General features: G+C 48.3%; 3 protein-coding genes across 3 annotated transcripts; all 3 read left to right on the top strand.

Annotated features, from left to right (window-relative positions):
- The first annotated feature begins 1,374 nt into the window (after positions 1–1,374).
- On the top strand, positions 1,375–6,219 carry LOC119269436 (TOM1-like protein 6). Its single transcript, XM_037551263.1, has 9 exons — positions 1,375–1,608; positions 2,486–2,564; positions 2,755–2,853; positions 3,792–3,905; positions 4,080–4,228; positions 4,335–4,416; positions 4,534–4,619; positions 4,800–5,027; positions 5,098–6,219. The coding sequence occupies exons 1-9, from the start codon at positions 1,460–1,462 to the stop codon at positions 6,029–6,031; spliced, it is 1,920 nt and encodes a 639-aa protein (XP_037407160.1). The 5' UTR covers positions 1,375–1,459; the 3' UTR covers positions 6,032–6,219.
- Positions 6,220–10,374: 4,155 nt separating this feature from the next.
- Positions 10,375–13,622, top strand: LOC119272635 (EP1-like glycoprotein 3). Its single transcript, XM_037554083.1, has 2 exons — positions 10,375–10,779; positions 12,546–13,622. The coding sequence occupies exons 1-2, from the start codon at positions 10,375–10,377 to the stop codon at positions 13,620–13,622; spliced, it is 1,482 nt and encodes a 493-aa protein (XP_037409980.1).
- A 4,317-nt stretch (positions 13,623–17,939) lies between these two features.
- On the top strand, positions 17,940–20,181 carry LOC119269435 (protein NUCLEAR FUSION DEFECTIVE 4-like). Its single transcript, XM_037551261.1, has 2 exons — positions 17,940–19,157; positions 19,405–20,181. The coding sequence occupies exons 1-2, from the start codon at positions 18,022–18,024 to the stop codon at positions 19,886–19,888; spliced, it is 1,620 nt and encodes a 539-aa protein (XP_037407158.1). The 5' UTR covers positions 17,940–18,021; the 3' UTR covers positions 19,889–20,181.
- Positions 20,182–20,874: the final 693 nt, after the last annotated feature.

Genomic DNA, 20,874 nt, shown 5'->3' with positions numbered 1-20,874 from the left:
ATACGTAATTTGCTGTGTTTAAAATTTCGACATCAGATTTTTTTAACGGTTCCAAAAGAAAAGGACGCCGATAACGTCTACACATGTGGGCGTTAAAAGGTCTGACCACATGTTTTGTGTGGTGTCTAAGAGAATCAGCCCACACATATATGTGTAAACAAAACAAGTAATGTTCACACGTCTTTTTTTTTGCCTTGTGGTCACTTTCACATGTCTACGTGTGGGCAAAATAGATAACGCCCACACGTCCGTACATCAGGCCTCCTATCTCATGGTCCCGCTCGCCCTGCGTGACAGTCATCACGCGTCCCCGCAGTTGCCATGGTCCGAACCCTTTTTCATGTTCGTTTAACTGCAGTTGCCATGTTGCTGAACTACAGTTGCCATGGTTGCTCAACTGCAGTTGCCATCTCAGGTCAAGTGACAAATGCCATTTTTGGACAACTGCAGCTATTGCCATGTAGCACTAAAAACGACATGGCAAAATAACATGTTCGGGTAAAGGAGAGAGTTGACATCTGCTTACAAGCACACTAAAAGCAGTTGTCATGTACCCTGCAAAACACATGACAATTGATAGCTTTGGATGTGGAAGAAGAGGTGGGCGTATGGGCGCGGTGGTATCTTTAGGAGTTGTTATCTATTAAACACTAGACAATTGCCATGTAGCACTATAAAAAGATATGATAAAATAACATACATGTTCGGGTAAAAAAAGAGTTGTCATCTGCTTACAAGCATACTAGGGCAGTTGCCATGTACCCTACAAAACACATGGCAACTGATAGCTTTGGGTGTGGGAGAGGAGACGGACGTGTGGGCGAACTGATAAACGCCCACACACCAGCCCCTCTGTGTGCGTAGAAGACGGGCGTGTAGGCGAACTGCTAAGCGCCCACACACCAGCACTTCCACATGTGAAAGAGACATGTGGGCGACCGAATAAATGCCCACGCACCAGCCCACTCCTACGTGGCATAAAAAACTGGCAAAATATACCAAGATTCATGCAAACTCAAACCGATATTGATCAATGTCTGTGTGCGAGATGTAAACGCCCCACACGTGTGGGCATTAGTATTTTCGAAAAAAAAACTTAAGAAGGCAGGGTAAGAAAAAGATTGACCCGTTGACCAAGAGTAGCACCTTAAACTGCCAATCCAATCCCTTGGGCTGCCAGTACCGTGCGGGCTCCAGCCCATCCGTCACGACTGAAGCAAATTTACGAGACGGCGACAGATAAGAAGATAGCGCCATTTTGTTCAGGTCCAGCCAGCCACGCGGCCACGCCTTCCTCCGCTGCGCCCGTCCTCGTCAAAAGAAACCGACAACCAGATTTTTTACAACGACAAATCCCAAATCCCCTTCCGCTTCGCTAATAACGGCGCCACCGGTATAGTTGCTGCCCGTCCCCTCGGTAGCGCCGCGCGGAAACCCTAGCTAGCCGGCCGGCGAGGCGATGTACCCGTCGGGGGCCATGGTGGCGGCCGCGGCGGCGCCGGCGCGCCAGGCGGCGTCGCGGGTCGACAAGGCCACCAGCCACCTGCTCATGGGCCCCGACTGGGCCGTCAACCTCGAAATCTGCGACATCATCAACGCCGACGTCTGGTGGGTGATCCCCTTCCGCCGCCTCCCCTTCCTGGAGCCCCTCTCTCTGTGCCTGTGTTTGTTTCTGTTCCTGCGTGCGGAATTATGTGCGGAGTTTTGATGATTTTGGGCTCAGGGCTTGAGCCTTCAGTGGGACATAGTGTTGGCTTGTTCAATCGCTCCCTGTTCTGGCAGAAATCGGGGTTAATTTTTGGTATTGCGATGATAGGAGGCAATTTGGGCAAGGGGATCCAAGGCGAGCTTTAGCTTCTGGTGTGGATGTAATGGTCTAGTGGTGAATCGACCGCAGCTTAGCTTGAACGCTTAGCACGAAATCGTCCTTTGCCCTTTTGTAAGCTGTTGCTAAGAGACCTTATTATGGTCATGAAGTGGGGGATAGCTTCTGAAGGGCCGTGGCCAAAGGCCAAAGCTAGAGGTAATAGAGCTTACTGCATACATCTCACGGTGAATCATAATGATGAGGGGAACATGGCATGGGGGATTTGTGATTATGGTAAAGACTAAAGTGTTTCCAAAATTCATCATGCTAATTCTATCCGACTAACATTATAGTGATCATTATTAGTATGAAAAAGACCTCTGGGCCCCTATACCAATGGACAATCATGGTACAGACATAACCAGATTGAAGTATCACATTTGCTTAGAGGTGTACTATGCGGGCAGTGGAAGCGTACCTTGCATCTGCTTTTAGCACATTTATTCCTGTAAGAAATTTAACTGTAAACATATTTTGCACCTTTTTCACTTTTACTTATGCAACATGTGAACATTTGCATTCCATTGATAGTATTAATATTATACTTAAATAAATAGTGTTTTTTTGGGTCCAAGTAGCTGTCTGCCTACCATGCTAATTTGTAAACACCTTAATCAGGCAAACAAAAGATGTGGTAAAGGCAGTGAAGAAGCGATTGCAACATAAGGATCCGAAAGTTCAATACTATGCTTTGACGGTATGTACTGCAATGATGCCATGTTGCGCTCTGTAAAATTTCTTTTTGGAACACCCATTTAGTTTGAATCTAATGCAAATGTTGTTACTTCTCATATGTTTGTTTTAGCTTCTGAGAGCATATCTTTTCTTTGCTACAAGATTTGAAGATACTGTTGGTCCTGCTCATATTAGTTACAATTTTTTTGCAGTTATTGGAGACGATGATGAAGAACTGTGGAGAATATGTTCAGTTTGAAGTCGCTGAACAGCATGTTCTGCAAGAAATGGTTAAAATAATCCAAAAGAAGGTTGTTTTTTTTACTTCCCTCCTTGCCTTTTATTGTGCTTATCCTTACCCAACACATAAAGTCTAATTCTGTAAGATGATTATTTTAGCCTCAATAGTTCTCAATGGCATTGTATCTGTCTTGTATGATTGTATACATTGAGAACATACTAAGTAGTCTGTCACATTTAGAACCTCATGGGTACACTAATCCTTGTTCTTAGTCACTCCCTTTAGTGGGTTTTCACTGGTTCTCTTCTCGAGTAAGTAGCCTGAACTACTTTACCCAGGCATGGTTAATTGTTCAATATCCTACTTCCAATTCAAGTTCATGCAGTTATCAGAACCCTCCTATAACATACTCCCTCCGTCCCAAAACGCTCTTATATTATGGGGCAGGAGGCAGTATTAAGGTTATGTCGACCGATTTCTGTGCAGCACTAAATAATATCTCGTTCACCATTTTCACTTACGCAATTTTTTTCTAGTTGAGTTAGCCATGATTGTTGTAGTACTCCCTCCGGTCCTTTTTACTCTGCATATAAGAATTGTCTGAAGTCAAATTTAGTAAAGTTTGACCATATTTATATGAAAAATATATCAACATCTACAATACTAAAGTTACACAACATGTAAAGTAAATTCATGACGCATCTAATGATATTGATTTCGTATTGTGAATGTTGATATTTTTTTCTATAAACTTTACGAAGTTTGACTTTAGACAAATCTTATATGCGGAGTAAAAAGGACCGGAGGCTGGAGGGAGTGCGTTATCTCTGATCGTTACCACAAAATGGTTGACAATTGCACTGTTTTCGTAGCATAACGCTATTTGTCTTGTGGAAGATCCATTGCCAGCTTGCGCTTGTGACTAAATTCTACAGTATTCTATTTTCTCTGATGATCGGAGATGCCAGTAATAAGATTACAATCTTTGCCTTTTCGAATTCCTTTCAGAATGATATGCAAGTAAGGGATAAGATATTATTACTTTTGGACTCCTGGCAAGAAGCATTTGGTGGACCTGGAGGTAAATACCGGCAGTATCACTGGGCATATCTTGAAGTAAAGGTAGGCAACTAATCCCCGTCTGTTCCCTAAAGAAGCAAAAATATATTTCCCTGTATTTGATTCCAGAATCATATCCTGTTGTCAGCAACATGGTCATGTGAGGCAACACCATTCTTTTTTTCATGGAAATTAATCCTTTCAAAGTAATCATCTAATTGTGAAATTTTGTTACAGCGGACAGGTGTAGTGTTTCCAAGACGTCCCATAGATGCCCCACCAATACTTACTCCTCCTGCAATACACAGTTCTCAAAACTATGGTTCACCCGGATATGCTGCAGGAAGTTTGAATGAGAGGATGTCCTCCGATGTTGATACTCTGAGGTGATGCCTATTTTTATCGTGCATTCGACTTCATTTGACTTGCTCAATTATCACCCAGTAACTCCATTTATATCATTATATATGTTCTCCCCTTTCCCTGTTACAGTTTAGGAGACTTGAATAATATTCGAAATGTGACGGAGTTACTGAATGATATGGTGTATGCTTTGAACCCATCAGATCCAGAGGTAGTAAAAAGCCATCTCATCTGAATTTTTGACTTGTGCCCATCTCTCATGAAATGATTGTATATATTTTTTAAGTTCATGCTGATGAATGGCCTCTTAAATTTCTTTTGAACCCAGGCCGTCAAAGATGAAATCATCACAGATCTCGTGAGCCAATGTCGCTCAAATCAGCAAAAGCTCATGCAGTTTGTCAGTTCGACAGGGTAAGTTATCAAAGTGTGTTCTGTAAATATTTGCTGTCCTTTTGTTTGTTGTACTAAAAATCTAAAATGACCTTGCATGTTTTTTTCTTCATATTCACTGTTAGGTGCACATCATGTATCTTGATACTGCAGTTAGCTTACAGTGATATTTGATATATTCATTTTACATTGTTTATTTAGGAACGAGCAGTTACTAAAGCAAGGTCTCGAAATAAATGATCGCCTACAAAATGTGCTTACAAAATATGATGCCATCGCTTCTGGTACTCATTTGGCAGTTGAAGCTCCCGTGAGAGAGACAATTGAGTCTCCTAGGGAGGATCCACCAGCAAAACCATCCTCATCTCCTATTGAACAAAATGACGCTTCCAATGAAGAGGAGGATGAGTTCGCTCGGCTGGCTCAAAGGTATGTCCCATGCTATTGCTACTTGTACTTTCTTCACAAATATTAAGCTCCATGCTTTATTTGTCTGCAGAAAAAACAAATCTGTGATAAGTAGCGATGAGACGTCATCAAGCACAAGCACTGTGGACCTTGCCCTCGTACCCATTGATCTGCCAAGCTCAGAATCGCCCCCTTCTGTTGCAAGCAATGCATTGGTTCCCCTTGATCCAGCTCCTGTCACTAGTAGTACTCAAACAAAAGAGCAGGATATGATTGACCTTCTAAGCCTCACTTTGTGCAGCCCTACTGATGAAACTTCTACAGATTCTTCAGCACAGAGTCAAAATGGTCTCCAGCAGCCTCCAGATGGGCAACAAAATCCTACTGGTGTGCCCCAATATCCTTCAACCAACCAGCCATACTCAGTAAACCAAGGATATACTCCACAGAATAGCAATTATGTTGCACCTTGGGCCCAAACTGGACCATATCCATCTCAAGCCCAGACCGGACCATATCCATCTCAAGCCCAAACCAGACCATATCCATCTCAAGCCCAAACCGGACCATATCCATCTCAAGCTCAAACTGGACCATATCCATCTCAAGCCCCAGCATACACATCCGGATATCCAGTGCCACCTTGGGCTACACCTCCAACTGCCAATTCTAATCCTTTCCTGTCGGCTGCTTACCAAGAACAACTCCCCTCGGCCGTCTCTGGTGCCCCAGCAACCACCTATGCAGCTCCCTCACCTTCATATAGCTCTCCTCCAGCCTCCCAGCCAATGCAACAGTACAGTTCTGTGGCCTCTCCAACAAGCAATGGTCTAACGATGCCTCAAGCTCCAAATGGGAATCATCAACCGAAGGATTCTTCAGCAGCGGCAAGCAAACCTTACTACATACTCGATAATTTGTTCAGTGATTTGATTGACTTGAAGAGCACCAGTGGTGGAAATAAGACGGGTACTAGTTTGGGTAGCTCAAATGGTGGCCAGCCTATGATTGGTGGAAAGAAATAAGTTTTCTCTAAATGGCACTAGTCTGTGGCTACTACTTGATTCAATGTACATTTGCTGTATATCTCTATTCCCTCTTCTACATGTTTGATTGCGTTGGTTAATTCAGTGGGTTCAGTTGCATAGAGTGAGCTAGAACATTGGTGATGTACATAAATGATTAATTGCATCGAGTGGATTGTTACTTGTTACGGACTTGCGACACGTAAAACATGCTGGAGTTTGGTTTCCCATGTCATGCATTTACCAATGACAGGTACCAACTGATCCTTTATCTGCGAAATTTGTGATCGTTCCTTTGTCACAGGGATCATCTGTCTCTTTAGTGTTTGCCTCAGAATCATCTCCCACTCCTTTGATCTTCTATGTATTGTTCTTAGTTCTTGCTGAGGTTTCTTAACCTTGATGTGGTTTGCCGTGGGTAATGTTATGTCAAATACTCAATTTGTCACAGGGATCACATGTCTCTTATACACGGTTGCAGGCCTGGAACCATTGGTTTGTTATATGCCAATAGGAAAAGAAAAAAAATGATTAGCGTTTAGGCTACGGGACCTGTTTTCTAATAGCAGCACAGTCGCCACAAAATCATTTTGGAGTGCACTCTAGAATATAACTCAGATTTCCTAAATCGCAGCCTCTAGATTACCCCATCTATCTTTTTTGCTTGTACTCAAAATTTCTACTTCTATTCGTTGTTGATTGTTTTTGAGATAGCTTACCACTCATTTCTACCTCTATTTGGCACAGATTGAAAACCAAACTTTGGCCGGATCATCACGAAACACTTGCACAACATTGTAAACTAGATAGTTCATTTTTATATGGCGGCAAAATTCATCGCTTATCGATTGTACATATATGCAGCAATTAGTCTAGTAGATAACTAAACTAGATGTTACGGGGAGAACCTTCCTGAACTTTTTTTTTTGCATGATAATACATGTCTCATTCATATCACAAAGAATAAAGTACAAGTCTTATAAAGACCGATATGACAAAACTGAAAAGATAGTAAAACATTTCTGAGCTTGACGCCAACATCTGTCACTTGCCTCCGGCACCACCACAGCAGCCACCGAAGAAAAGAATGACGAATCACCTCCTCACCCGAGCTCGATGCGGCTCCATCGATGACAAGCAACTTTGCGGACCTCCAAGATGGCTCACCAAAAATGAAGCCCTTACCGTTGAACGAATCAGACCGGGGCAACACCCCGGACACGCCATCGAACTCCAGATCTGGCCCCCCACCACGACTAAAACGCCGAAGGAGGAAACCATATCTGCCATCCACGAACCACGAGCTCAACACATGCTCAGTCTTCCAAATGTCGTCGATGCAGACCACAATCTGCATCCGCTCCTGGACTACCTCCCAAGCTCCGCGTCGACACTGCAGCAAACGCCGTCGCAACAACGAAGCCTGAGGACACAGATCCACCACGAGGATGCCACCGCCGTCACGCCATCCTTACTTGAACAGTTTGGTTTCCAAATCCATCCACAACCATAGAACTGATGGCCTCGTCAGGGAAGGATTCGAAGAATCTTTATTCAGCATTGTCATCGTCGCCGTCGAAACAAAGACGATGAACAACCTAAAAACCTAGACTACGAGAGAGTAAAAGCGATCCACACGTGTGGATCCGGCGACCCTCCTCAGGACCGACGACCGAGGTCGCCAGCGGAGGGGAGCCGCCGAAGAGCGGCGTTGGAAGATCAGCCTCCCCTGGCGGCGGCTAGGGTCCCAGCCGCCAGGGACGAGAGGAAAACCTACACCGATGTGTCTGACCGTAGGAATTAGGGTACTTGCGCGGCGGGTTAACCTTCCTGGACTTGATAGTGAACAACAACCTTGGGAATAGTATTCTACTATTCTTCAATGTATATACCATGCCAATGTACGAGGACACGTTCTTAGATTTTGCCGGCGTTGGCTGCAGCCTTGGAGTCGCAAGCGTGGGTGTCTGCCTCCCATACCGGCGAGGCACCCTCCTTAGCCTCGAGGGTGATGGCACGTTCCTAGATGACACACTCCCTTTTGCGTCCATCGCCGACACGATGTATAACTCCGTCCAACCCGTGTTCATGTCGAAGACTGGGGTAGGGCGGGCGGCATGGCAGGTGTCCTAAGCCTCCGTACAAGCGAGGGAGTCACGCTGGCTTTAGCGCGGCTACGACATGACGAGCAGCGTGACAGGTGTCTCAAGTCTCCCTACGGTGAGGCCGTGAGGGCGTGACATTGCCGCGACACCGGACGATCGTCTAGCAGGACTCCACAAGCACACATTGATCCTCAACCTTTACTCTAGCATCTCGATGTTGGACCATCTCGTTGGCAAAATCATGCTCCTTCTCAGCGGCGGCGTCATCCTCCTCAACATGCTCCCATTGCATTTCTTTTGTGGAGGCCGACGGAGGGCCACAACAGCGCTTCTCCAGATAGGGCTGCAGGGCAGCATTGCTTCGACGGAGGAAATGGTGCGAATGGGTGTGGGGAGGGGAGGAGTGGTGATATAGGCATCGACACTCGACTTTTCTTAAGCGCACAAAGGGAATGTATGCGGGTGGCAGGAAATCTCATGGGAAAGGGCAATGTGACGGGAAAAATGTGGCGGTAATGTGTGCGAAGAGGATGGAAACATAGAGGCTCCCATAAATGGGCATGTTTCCAGGAGGGGGGACTTACCTATGGGACTAGTAATGGTGGCGGGTTGGGTTTGGAGTACACTCTAAAACAACCTCCAACCTCCAAATATACAGGTAGTTTTGGTGAAAGCCCGAACGTTGTATGTTAGATAAAACTAACCTGTACAATAAACTTCGTTACAAGAATAAGAAATTACATGTAAGCCCTTGAAGAAATCGGCACCATCTTCCTTCTGTATTCACCGGCGATGTGACGTGAGAAAAGCTCTTTGCTACCTCTGGGATTCTGTTCTCATCGGATCAGTTTTGTTGAAAACTAGGAGCTTGAAGAAGTAGCGGTCGGGAACTCGTCGATTTAGACCAAAAGATGTTGGCGATCACGATCTAGAAATATCGCCATCTTGGAGAAGCTGGTACCAAGGAGGGCCAGAATATAATCCCAACTCCGGCAAGACAGGAAGGGGCACAGACCTCGCGAGTTCCCCCACGGAGCCCCATCTGGCTAAGCTTCATCAGACAAAGAAGGAACCGGAGAACGAAAGTATGCCACGACATCATCCCCTCCATAGGGCGCCGCCGATCACCTAGACAAAACAAAGACAAAAGGACAAGATCAACCCTGACTGAAGCTCCACATGCCCTTCGTCGATGTCAAACAACAACATTGTAATGGGGACATGACCCGGAAATCTTATTCCTCATCGCTAATGGCGCCATCGCCTCACTACCGGCATCCAGACACTTAAACTTAACTCTAACTGAAGCTAGGGCTACCAGAGACATAGAGAGAACTTAGACTGCGCACCCCCCCCCCTCACCTCGCTAGCGGCAAAAGGCACCTAGAAGCAAGGGGAATTGACGGCAACGGGGCCTTAGGAGGAAACCCTAGCGTTTCTTCTCAGGAGCTAGAGGCACGGCTGCGGCCGGTTCCGAAACTTTAGTTAGGGTTTGGTTTCCAAAATTTTGGAAGACGGGGGTGTGGACAGAGAATCTGCTAGAGTACATTTTGCCACTCTAGCCTTCATTTGGACTGTCATTATGGAGTAGTTCTGACGCTTTTTCGTTTAGAGAATATGTAAGGAAGTCAATAATAACATCTGGGGCCAGGCCAAATAATCATTGAATATTACCATTTCCGCTAGAAAATGTTTAAGAAAATGATGTATCATGCAAAAGCTCTTTAGGACGATTCTCTCATTTTCAAAAGAAAAACACAACCTGATAGTTTTTAGTTTTTCCATAGTTAATGCAATGATGCAATTCCTTGAAGGCACTTCTCTCTTGTGATTCATCGAGCTTGTACGCGGTATTTCAGCCTCCATAAAACGAACGTTAGAATTGCAATCTACTTTGGTGCATGCACTCCCTAGAGTGCTAGTCATTAATGAGCAAATCCCTTTGCTTGAGATACTAGAAAAATTAAGCGAGTATCCTTTTTTAAAAATGGGATCGTGGACCCTTGCCGTTTCTAAGCAACCCATAAATTACTTCTTTTAGGGGTATAAGAAACCCATAATAAATTACATTACAGAACTAATCCTGCTACCAAATTCAATTTCAACAGCTAAATCCCCTCTCCTCATACGCGAGCCTTCACCACAATCTTAATAAATACACGGGCAACCACATCAAAATCTACCCATTTTGATATCCCCTACCCAAACTTTTTAACGGTAAAATACAGAGAGATCACAATGAGCCCCGGGTGCACCTGGGGCGCGCTGCTCCTCGCCGCGCTCCTCCTGCAACCCGCGCTCTCGTCGCCGGATTTCCGTGTCGGCGCCCGGTTCGCCGTGCGCCTGCCCGCGGCCTACCAGCCGGGCTTCGCCGAGTGGACCACGGTGCTCGAGGCGGCCGGCAAGCGGCAGCCCCGCTTCGCCGCCGCCGTGAGCGTGGAGGCCGGCATGGGGGGAGGGTACCTGTGCTCTCTCGTCGTCCTGCTGGCCAATGTCACGGTCTGGGCTTCGGATCGCTCCGACCAGGAGTTCGCGGCGCGGGCTGTCTGCCAGTTCGAGCTCACGAAGGACGGGCAGCTGCGGCTGACGGACGGCGCCAGGGCCGTCGTGTGGTGGTCCGGCACGGCCGGGCAGGGTGCCAAGGTGATACCCCGTCTCTTCTTTCCATCGTTCTCCATCATTAGTTTAATCGAGTCTAGATTTCTAGCTAGCGTGGTTTTTTGAATTGTTACGCCGAAATTTCCGATTTCTTAGTGCTAAATGCTAACACGATCGGAAATTTAAAATATGGACATTCCTAATGGCTAATGCATCGGGGTATAAGCAGTGCTTATTCATGTTGAAGATGGAACTGTGCATCGGCATTCGGCAATAGGAATCATCCGGGGATACGTGTCTGTCCACACATGTGCCTCGAAGAACCCATGGCATAAGTCTGTGAATCCAGAACTGCCAGGCAATATGAACTAGAAACCAGATTTTACATGCTCTCCAGATTCTAACTAGCACTCGGGGCCAATACACTTTTCGGATATGTTCGCTATCAAAGGCAATTATAAATACATTTTTTGAGGGGCAATTGTAAGTACATGTTCTATTTCATAAGGCGCGAAACCATAACGGATATGATCTATGCTATACGAGTATTTTGAAAAAGGCGCGGGAAATGCCGACGTAGAAAGAAATCTTTAAATTTGTTGGGCTGAAATAGAAAAAACCTTATTCAAAAGAAAAATGAGGCTTCAATAACTACAAGGCATATATATAAATTCTATTATAGCATTAATGGGTTTCATTGATATATAAATGATAATAAAATCCCTATCATTCATTGTCCTGTAGAATGAGTCCCCTCTTAAGCTATCTGAATGTTCAAATCTTGAGTTCTTTTGAGATGCTCCTAAACTGGTATGAGTCCTTCGTTTTCTATGGTCCACTGGCTCATATTAGTATTAATTCCCTCTTGGGAGATCAGATGCTATCAAAATATCATGTATGGTTAATATGGACTTTGCTCTACAAATAAGAAAGTAAATTAGAACGTATCTAAAGCACAAAAATAAATAAGGAAAGTATACAAATACACATTAAATGATATTATTTCTAATATTAATTATTGAAGTAATTTAGACATATTATGCTTATACCGGTTGTCACACGTATATATATACATATATGACATATGCATACCTTAAGTACAAAAACATAAAATTTACATATTCATAGATTCCTAAAATATTTGATTTTGGATATTTCTATGAAAAATGCCTAAGTATATCTCTTGCACAAACCTGTCACGTGGTGAAAGAAAAATATGTATGCATGAATAACACATACTAGCATATAGGAAGGAGTGGGCACTAAATCTGTCAAAACATATATTTTCAATCAGTTACACTTTGCCATGTTAATAAAGAACATATCATGTGCTCCCGGTACTCCAAAGCCAAAAATCACTCCATTAAAGTTGTGAAAAAAAGTCTGAATGTATTAGTACATATATAGATCATGAATCTACCATGACACAAAATTTTAAATTTCAGTATGATAGAGCTCGAGAAACGAATAGAAAAGTTCGAGGGTGATAGTAGCAATGGACTAATTAAATTCATAAACCCAATTTGTATTTGCTATATACATTGGGCATTTTAACCTCACTATTGTGATTTTGGGAGAACCAGAGTACCGCAAGGCTGGGAAGTGGGAACACATGAATGCCCAAAACAAATAAAAGGCCCCGGGCCTGGGCTCCTGACGAAACGTTTTTGTTTACGTAGCCAAATTTGTCTGAAGAAAAAACTAAGCCAAATTTACCCCTGGTACCGAATTCTCCTCGCAAAAAAAAACTCCTCTTCTCCTCATGCTTTTTTTATTTTATTTTCTGATTTACTCTTGCGGCACGTGCACAGGCTCTGCGCTTGGATTCCAAAACCGGCAACCTCCGTCTCCTGGACGACAAGAAGCATACGGTATGGCAAAGCTTCGACAAGCCCACGGGCAAACTCCTGCCGGGCCAGTGGCTCCGGGTGCCCTCGTACTTCACCGTGTCCCCGGCGAAGAATTCCTCGCCGTTCTACAGCCTCGAGCTCGACAGCGACAAGATCGCCGCCTACATCTACTTCGGGGAGCGAAAGTACTCCTACTGGGAGCTGGCCCCCAGCACCAGCAACCAGGCCATGGCGTTCGCGGGAATGGACGAGTCGGGGCTGACGATGTACGACGGGCGGCGGCGACCCGTCGCAAAGATCTCTCCGGCGGTGAACAAAGGGCCAGTCAGGTTCCTGGCGCTGGGAGACGACGGCAGCCTGGGGCTCTACGCCTACGACAGCCGTCACGGGAGCTTCACGCCCTCGTACGAGGCGCTCGCGTTCTGCGACCTCCCCCTCGCCTGCGGCGTCCTCGGCGTCTGCTCCCTCTCCGGGAGCTGCCGCGACTTCGCCGCGCGCGGCGTCCGGCCGGCGCAGGGCGGCACCCTCTGCAACGCGACGGCGACCGGCTCCGACGCCCTCCACGACATGGTGGAGGTGAGGGGCGTCACCACCGTTCTCAGGGCCGACTCGCCGCTCACCAACGTGACGGTGCAGCAGTGCGCGGACCAGTGCCTGCGCGACTGCTCGTGCGCCGCCGCGCTCCACGTGAAGGACGACGCCCTCGCCGGCAGCGGCGTCTGCTCCCACTACGAGCTGACGGCCGGGGCGAGGGAGGTGATCGGCGGAGGCGACGGCCAGGGGCACAGCTACTGGGTGAAGGTTCTCAAGGGGAGCAAGAGCAACTGTCGGGAAGACGAAGAGGATTACAATGCCAGAAACGAGGCGCTCACCAAGATCATGATCATCTTCGGCGTAGTGGATGTGATCGGCCTGCTCTTGTTTGGCGGGCTCTGCGCGTACTTCATCTGCCTTCGTGGGCGCGCCGCCGACGAGCATGCCTGTGAAGAAGATGGGGAAGCAGCAGGCCGCGACAGAGGAGCTGTACAAGACTCATAGAAGCTGATGGATGAAATCAACTGTGGTACAAATATCATAGGGAAAAAAAAACTTGGGCGTCAGCTAAGCTGAGCGCGCAACCATACCTCTAATTCTAGCTCAGCACTTCATAGCTGGAGAACCTCTGAGACTCGAAAATTCGAACCCATTGATAATTTGAAAACTTTGGACTTGAAAATTATTTTCTTTTTTGTTGAAAATCAAAACCTTAACTCGATATTTTGGCCATGTGTAACTTCCAAGCACTTTGAAATTAACAAGGCTCCTTCCGTTCCACAAAGTAGTGCATAGTAGGTTTTCCGAAAGTCAAACATGTCTATGTTTGATCGAGTTTTTAGAATGAACTATCAGTATCTATCAGTAAGAAGTACAATTCATGATGAATTTAATGATACTAATTTTGTATTGTAGGTACATATTTTTTTCACAAGACTTTGGATCTACACATGAAAAAAGTGGGATGTTTTATCTCATATTTGATATTAGTGAAATAAGTTTTGACCTTAGTTTAGGGATTTTCAACTTTAATTGTTTATCATTTGTTTTGCTCGAGGTCGCTCAGTATTGCTTCTGCTGTCTATACCATATTGTTGCAACACCACATATTCAATATATATCGATGCTATGTGGTATGTTTGGTTTGAGCCCAACTTTAGCATTTTGGGGAGGGTTTTGCTTGCCCGTTATTCGGCCACTATTGGAAGAAATAAGAGTGGAAAATTTAGTATGGGCATACCAAAACTTCGCCAAAGTATCTAAACAAAAGGACCAAAATTTGGGGTATGACAAAAAAAAATGGTAAATTAATTTGGAAACCAACAAAACATATTCATCTTTCCTTTCTTGACAAGTAATGATCTTAGATTACTACTCAAGTAGTGTTGGAAATATATTTACCGCATTGCGGTTTTCTAATCAATACATGTGGGTGTGCTTCCCGACAAAATGGACACTATCAGCAAACTCCTTTATTGAGTGTATCTTTCTATTTACGCTCCTTTCTCCAATACAGAATCACTAGGGGTTGCCCCCGTGCGCAGGTAAAAGTCTTGTCGGCGCGGGGGGCGCCGGGGGGGGGGTGACTTCTTTTTTTGTCGGGATGCGATCAAGGTGTGGGCCCCAACACGTGGCATCCCTGTTCTCTCTCTCACGCACACATTTTCCCTTTTTGACTGTTGGCGGCCCATCCCCGTTCTCTCTCTCACGCACACATTTTCCCTTTTTGACTGTTGGCGGCCCACGGCCATGTGTCTTTGTTCTCCCCATTGAAAAGCTCCATAATTTCCGAAAGTTCAAATTCTTTCGACGGTTTCATATTCTGAAAACTGGACCAAGATTTTCAGGAAACGAAACTTTAAATTCCGAAAGTAGCAAACACAAGAAATTTCACGAAATAGAAATCACCAAATATCGAAGAATTTTGGCAGGAAGCCACCAAATATGCAGAGTTCTGGTAGGAAGAGGCCCAGCAAGGAAAGAATAAAGCCCACTCTGCTATGACCAACCCGAGTCAAAAACAAATGGCCCAGACCACATATTCAATTGGGCCGACGAGAGGTTTTACGGCGCGCCGTGTCACTGACAACTGGTCCCTACGACTTGCGATCAGCGCAAGTAATTCGAAGCGAACTTGCCGTTGCCCACCGGCAGCCGGGAGAGGGCTTCTTCACCTCCTCGCCGTCACGGCAGCGGCCGAGCGGCGTTCAATCCTCCTTCTCCTTGTCCGCAGGCGAGGTCTCGGCGCCGCGCCACCTTGGATACATCTTTGCGCCCTCAGTTACACGTTTCACCCCTGAGTTCCTCTCAGCTTTCACCCCTGAATTCGCTTGGTCTCACTCTGCGGTTCAACTATCGCGTCCTCCCACTTGCTGAAGTTCACTTGGATTTCGAGACACGCCAAGGCCTTGTCCTCTGTGTTTCCCATGGCGGATGAGAGACGGGGACGCTGCATCAGCAGTGCAGTTCCTCCAAGAAACTACGGCATTCAGAAGAGAGCCGTCATGTCCAGTAAGACTTGCTTCAAGGACGCAAGAAGTGAACGAGGAAATTCTCGAGGACGGCAGCCGAGTCGCCTCGGAGAATGGGCACCGCCAAAATAGTTGAGTGAGGGACTCTGAATCATGAATCATGACGAGAGTTATCATGAGCAAATAAGTGGTGTAGTCTCGAGTCTTGACTGGACCTTTGACACATATCACGTAGAAACGGCAATCCCTTATTGCGAACTTAGGTTGTTTTGACTATCTGAACTGCCTTGGAGCTTCAGATTTCACACACCTAACTGGCTTCTCAAAGCGGGACATGTGGTATCTTCACGCCAGCAGAATGTAGATGGTAGGTTGGTTAGGCCTGCATTCACCCCCTTTTGAACCAGTTGATCATCATCCTACCAATCTTCCCACTCGTCGGACCGAAACTCTGAACTCTGGATGTTGAGCTATGGACTACATCACTTTGGCATAAGGGTTGCACATGGATGCTTTTTTGAAATTCAACCGAAAGGATTGTGACGCGGCGGTTCAGACGACGGAGCAACCGAATATGCAGTCTCTTTTCTGAGTCCTACCATGTGGCTTGTCCTCTCATGTTCTGACGGCGTTTTCATGTATTATTACCGGATGAGATCAGCATTTGCTCAGGGTGATCTCACATTCGTGTACATGATTATTTGTTGCTCTGAGCCTGAACCTGAACCTGAAGGCTGAATGAATGTGATTCGCGTGCCAACCGTGGCCTCTGGATATCTCGGAAATCAAGCGTGTTGGACATGAGTATACGTTTCCATCTGTTCGTCCAGTCCAACACGACGCCACCCATCATCGTGCATCTAGTCGAACGAACGGAAACGGCAGTTCAGTCAGTCCAGCTCCAAGTCCTGTCTGAATGCAGAACGAGATGGAATTCCATCCCTTTCCATTTGTTAGGCCTCAGGTATGGTCAGACTGCACTCCGTACAGGTACAGGAGAGGAGAGGAGCAGCTAGCCCGCCTCCCAGGTACCGGCGGCCACCGTATGCCCTGATGTCACCGTTACGCCGTGGGAACGGCGATTAATGGCGGGATCCGTCTTCACGCCGAAGCCGGCCCGAGGCATGGGTGCGAGCGCCAGATTCATTCAGACATGGCTGGGAGCCTGTACACGCCTCGCTCCTACGGGCCTGACATCACCTCTGTTGCCTGCAGGTCATGGCGGGTTCATTTTAATGGCGCCAAGGCGGGACGACAGTAACCGCGGCTGCGAGCGTGGCCGGAGACGCCGAGATTTAACCGTACCTGCGGGGGGGTGATGGGAACGCGGCATTACTGCGCCATGGAAACCGTGGCGATGTTTCTCAGGCGGGTGAAAGTGGCCGCCCGGCCTGAGGGTGACCGCCGGGGGACAAGGCGCCACGGACTCCCGGAGGTTCAGTGCATTTGAAAACGGGGCTGAGGTCGATCCGAGTGGCGGGAAACGCCTTCACGTCGACGCCCGGCTGAATCTCCAAGATGGCAAGAGCCCGTCCGCCGTCGCCCTCCCATATCTCGGACGAAACTGAACCCCACTCGTCGTCGGATACGATCGTACGAATTCGTCCATACCATACATACGTGATACGCGTCCCGTTCGGCTCCGGCTTCCGATTCAAACTAGGCAGGTATTGTGGTATATATGTACTGTATATGCGTCGGGCCAGGAAGGAAGAAGCCAAGCCGCAATCTTGGGAGCTCCCAAGTTCCGCCGACGCCGCAGATCGCGGAGATCGATCTCGGCTCTCGGCGATCGTCGTGTTTGGTTTCGCTTCGGCGTCCGGGGACGGCCAGATTCATCGCCGTGACGTCTACGAGAGCTGGCTGGCCAAATGAGTTGTGAACCCTGCAGTCTCCCTGTCGTCGTGGCTGCCGGGTAAACCGTAACCAGCTCGGGGTAACCATGGCCAGGAGCTCGATCCTGCCATAGGTCATCCGCCATTAATTTCTGGCTAGCTAGACAGCTCAGGCTGGTCAGCTTGGAGCAGCAGCGGCCACCAGGTGTCTCGCCGCGGCAGCACCGAGCAAACTTGGAAGCAACCGGCTGCGGTCTGAATTCTGAGTCCTGAGCTCGACCGGATCGGCGTGACAGTTACACCTCGGCCCTGGCACTGCTGGCCTAACTGTGTCCGGCCCGTATACTGGCTGACGGAGAAGCCACATAGCTGAGGCAGCAGCTCGCGGCCACGTCGGAAGCGGGCCCTTAACTGCCGGTGATTTACAGCCACAACCATCCGACTTGGACGAGGAGTCGCCGGTTGGTTTACCACCGGCGGTGCATAAATACCCAGCGGCCACGGGCCATAATTATTATCAGAGCTCCAGTGCCTCCAACACCACCACCACCACCCCGGAGCCCGGACGGAGCACGTACAGCTCTCCCCTCCCCGGCGATGTCGTCGCCTTCCTCGGCCCACTGGCTGAGCCTCGTCGGGACCATCTGGCTGCAGACCATCAACGGCCCCAACTCCGACTTCCCCGTCTACTCGTCGCAGCTCAAGGAGCTCAAGGGCATCTCCCAGGTGCAGCTCAACTTCCTCGCCTTCGCCTCCGACGCCGGCAAGCTCTTCGGCTGGTTCTCCGGGGTCGCCGCGCTCTACGTGCCGCTCCCGCTCGTCGCCTTCGTCGGCGCCTCGTTCGGCCTCGTCGGCTATGGCGTGCAGTACCTCTTCCTCGACAGCCCCGCGCTCAAGTGCTGGCACCTGTTCCTGCTCACCGCCCTCGCCGGGAACGGCATCTGCTGGATCAACACCGTCTGCTACCTCCTCTGCATCAAGAACTTCGCGTCCAGGAGCCGCGTCGCCGTCAGCCTCGCCACCAGCTACCTCGGCCTCAGCGCCAAGGTGTACACCAGCCTGACCGAGACCATGCCCCGCCTCGCCGACTCCAAGGCCAAGACGTACCTCCTCCTCAATGCCGTGGTGCCGATGATCGTCACCGTGTTCGTGGCGCCGGCCCTCAGGCTGTTTGACCTCAAGAGCGACTCCATGGCGAGCACGGACACGGCATTCCTCGTCATGTTCGCCATCACGCTCGCCACGGGCGCGTGCGCCGTGGTCGGCAGCATCGGCTCCACGGCCAGCGGGCTGTCGTCCAGGGAGCACATGGTGAGCCTCAGCGTGCTTCTGGCCGTGCCCATGCTCATCCCGGCGGCCCTCAAGATCCGCGAGAGCATGAACAAGATCTGGGAGGCCAAGCGCGAGAACAGGATCCACGATCTCGGCACCGACGACGCCGTGGTCGTCATCGAGGTGATGGACCTCGAGACCAAGGAGGAGGAGATCGTCGTGGCGGAGGAGAATCCACAGGAGGAGATCGGAGGCCTCCAGCTGCTCAAGAAGCCGGACTTCTGGCTCTACTTCTTCAGCTACATGTTCAGCGGCACCCTGGGCCTGGTCTTCCTCAACAATCTGGGGCAGATTGCCGAGTCGCGAGGTCTCGGCCAGACTTCCACTCTGGTCTCCCTGTCGTCTTCCTTCGGCTTCTTCGGTCGCCTCCTCCCGTCCTTCATGGACTACTACTCTGCAAAGTAAGCACTTCACCATTCTTTCCACACACACATGCATGATTAGATTAATGCTTATTTTCGTCTGATTGGGCCCTTGGGATCTTCTTGGAGTCTCCCTCCAGGATTCATGGGGGTCCTTTTAAATGGGAAACTTGTAACTATCAACAACTTCTAGTTCTAGAGTCGAATCTTCTCTGCTTTTGTCCATGCAATTTGTTACTTGTTTCCAGAAACAGCAGCTAACTGAATCTGTTGGTTTGTGGTGCAGAAGCGGGCACAGCATATCGCGGACGGGGTCCATGGCGTCGCTGATGGCGCCCATGGCGTGCGCCTTCTTCCTGCTGCTCAACCCGGGCAGCGTCTTCCTGTACGCGAGCACGGCCATCATCGGCACCTGCACGGGGGCCATCACGTCGGTGGCGGTGTCGGCGACGAGCGAGCTGTTCGGCGCCAAGAACTTCGGCGTCAACCACAACGTCCTCGTGTCCAACATCCCCGTCGGCTCGCTCTGCTTCGGCTACTTCTCGGCGTTCCTGTACCAGCGGGAGGCCGGCGCGCGGGGCGCCGCCACCTGCGCCGGCGCCAGCTGCTACCAGGCCACCTTCGCCATCTGGGGCGCCACCTGCGTCGTCGGCACGCTGCTCTGCGTCGTGCTCTACGTCCGGTCGCGCAGCTTCGCCGGCAGGCTGCCGGTGAGGTTACAGTGGCTGTCGCGCGTAGCTAACTTCCTAGGCGCCCGTCAGAAGGCTTGACCCTTGACGGCGGCGGCCATGGCGGGTGATTTGATTAACTTAGGAGACACGAAGCATCGGTCTGCCGCGATGCGATCGATGTAGCTTTTTGTTTTCTTCTTTTTCATGGCTTTTCTCTTCTTGACTGATCGATCCCACGGAGGGGATGCGTACACAGATCAAGCTGGACTGAGTAGATATTGTGCAGGTTGATCATCACCTTTTCGCTGCAGATATATATGCATATAAAGAGTGATTGAGGAAAAGCAGATTTTTCCTTTTTCTCTTCAAGTATATAATGCTTCTTCATTTCATTTTATTTTTTTCATGTTTTGGTGGCAGCATGTAGGAGTATCAACGTTGGGATGTTGATGAGTAGTGTACGTACCTGGAGCTGCAATTAACAATTAGTGCATGAAAGCAACAAGGGATGCCCTGTTTAGACTTTTATATGCTTGATTAATTACGAAAGTGGAATTCTACTAATTGATTGTGTAGTTTCGTGAGGTAGGCAGCTAGAGTTAGCTAGCTATACGTGTAGAGAAAAATCTGTTGGGCACATCCGTACATGTACGAGCGATGGAGTGAAAGCTTATAGCGGACCTTCCAAATTATGTGTCCGTAATTCAGCACGAAAGGTGTCAATCTGCGAAGGTCAAGGAAAACTCACCAGGCCGTATTCTTGTGATGTTATCACATGATTTTATAAACAAATCAAACTGTAGAAAAATGGTGACGAGGGAGGCTCCGTAGATCACGAAAATTAACGAAAATTCTAGACTTGATGGCTCGAGTGACAGTGTAACCCGCCTTTCAGGATCTTGTCTTGACCATGTAGCATGGCACACAGTAGGGTTCCATCTGCTATCGACCCGTCCCTTCCGACAATAGCATGCATCACTGGCATGCGATGCGTCCAATCAGCATCACCAATAAACAGGAACTGAGCATGGCACCACTGACATTTTACTAGTATCTATACTACACGCACGAAGGTCGGACATGCG

This window comes from Triticum dicoccoides, chromosome 3A, assembly GCF_002162155.2.
Source record: "Triticum dicoccoides isolate Atlit2015 ecotype Zavitan chromosome 3A, WEW_v2.0, whole genome shotgun sequence".
Classification (NCBI taxonomy): Eukaryota; Viridiplantae; Streptophyta; class Magnoliopsida; order Poales; family Poaceae; genus Triticum; species Triticum dicoccoides.
The sequence above is the reverse complement of the archived record's forward strand: the minus strand, read 5'-3'. Positions and strand labels throughout refer to the sequence as shown.

Excerpts from the sequence above, each read along its gene's own strand:
- LOC119269436 (XM_037551263.1), top strand. The coding sequence starts at position 1,460 with ATGTACCCGTCGGGGGCCATGGTGGCGGCCGCGGCGGCGCCGGCGCGC. Across the intron at positions 2,854-3,791 it reads TTAAAATAATCCAAAAGAAG|AATGATATGCAAGTAAGGGA; the intron begins GTTGTTTTTTTT and ends AATTCCTTTCAG. Across the intron at positions 3,906-4,079 it reads GGGCATATCTTGAAGTAAAG|CGGACAGGTGTAGTGTTTCC; the intron begins GTAGGCAACTAA and ends ATTTTGTTACAG.
- LOC119269435 (XM_037551261.1), top strand. The coding sequence starts at position 18,022 with ATGTCGTCGCCTTCCTCGGCCCACTGGCTGAGCCTCGTCGGGACCATC. Across the intron at positions 19,158-19,404 it reads ATGGACTACTACTCTGCAAA|AAGCGGGCACAGCATATCGC; the intron begins GTAAGCACTTCA and ends TTTGTGGTGCAG.
- LOC119272635 (XM_037554083.1), top strand. The coding sequence starts at position 10,375 with ATGAGCCCCGGGTGCACCTGGGGCGCGCTGCTCCTCGCCGCGCTCCTC. Across the intron at positions 10,780-12,545 it reads CGGCCGGGCAGGGTGCCAAG|GCTCTGCGCTTGGATTCCAA; the intron begins GTGATACCCCGT and ends GCACGTGCACAG.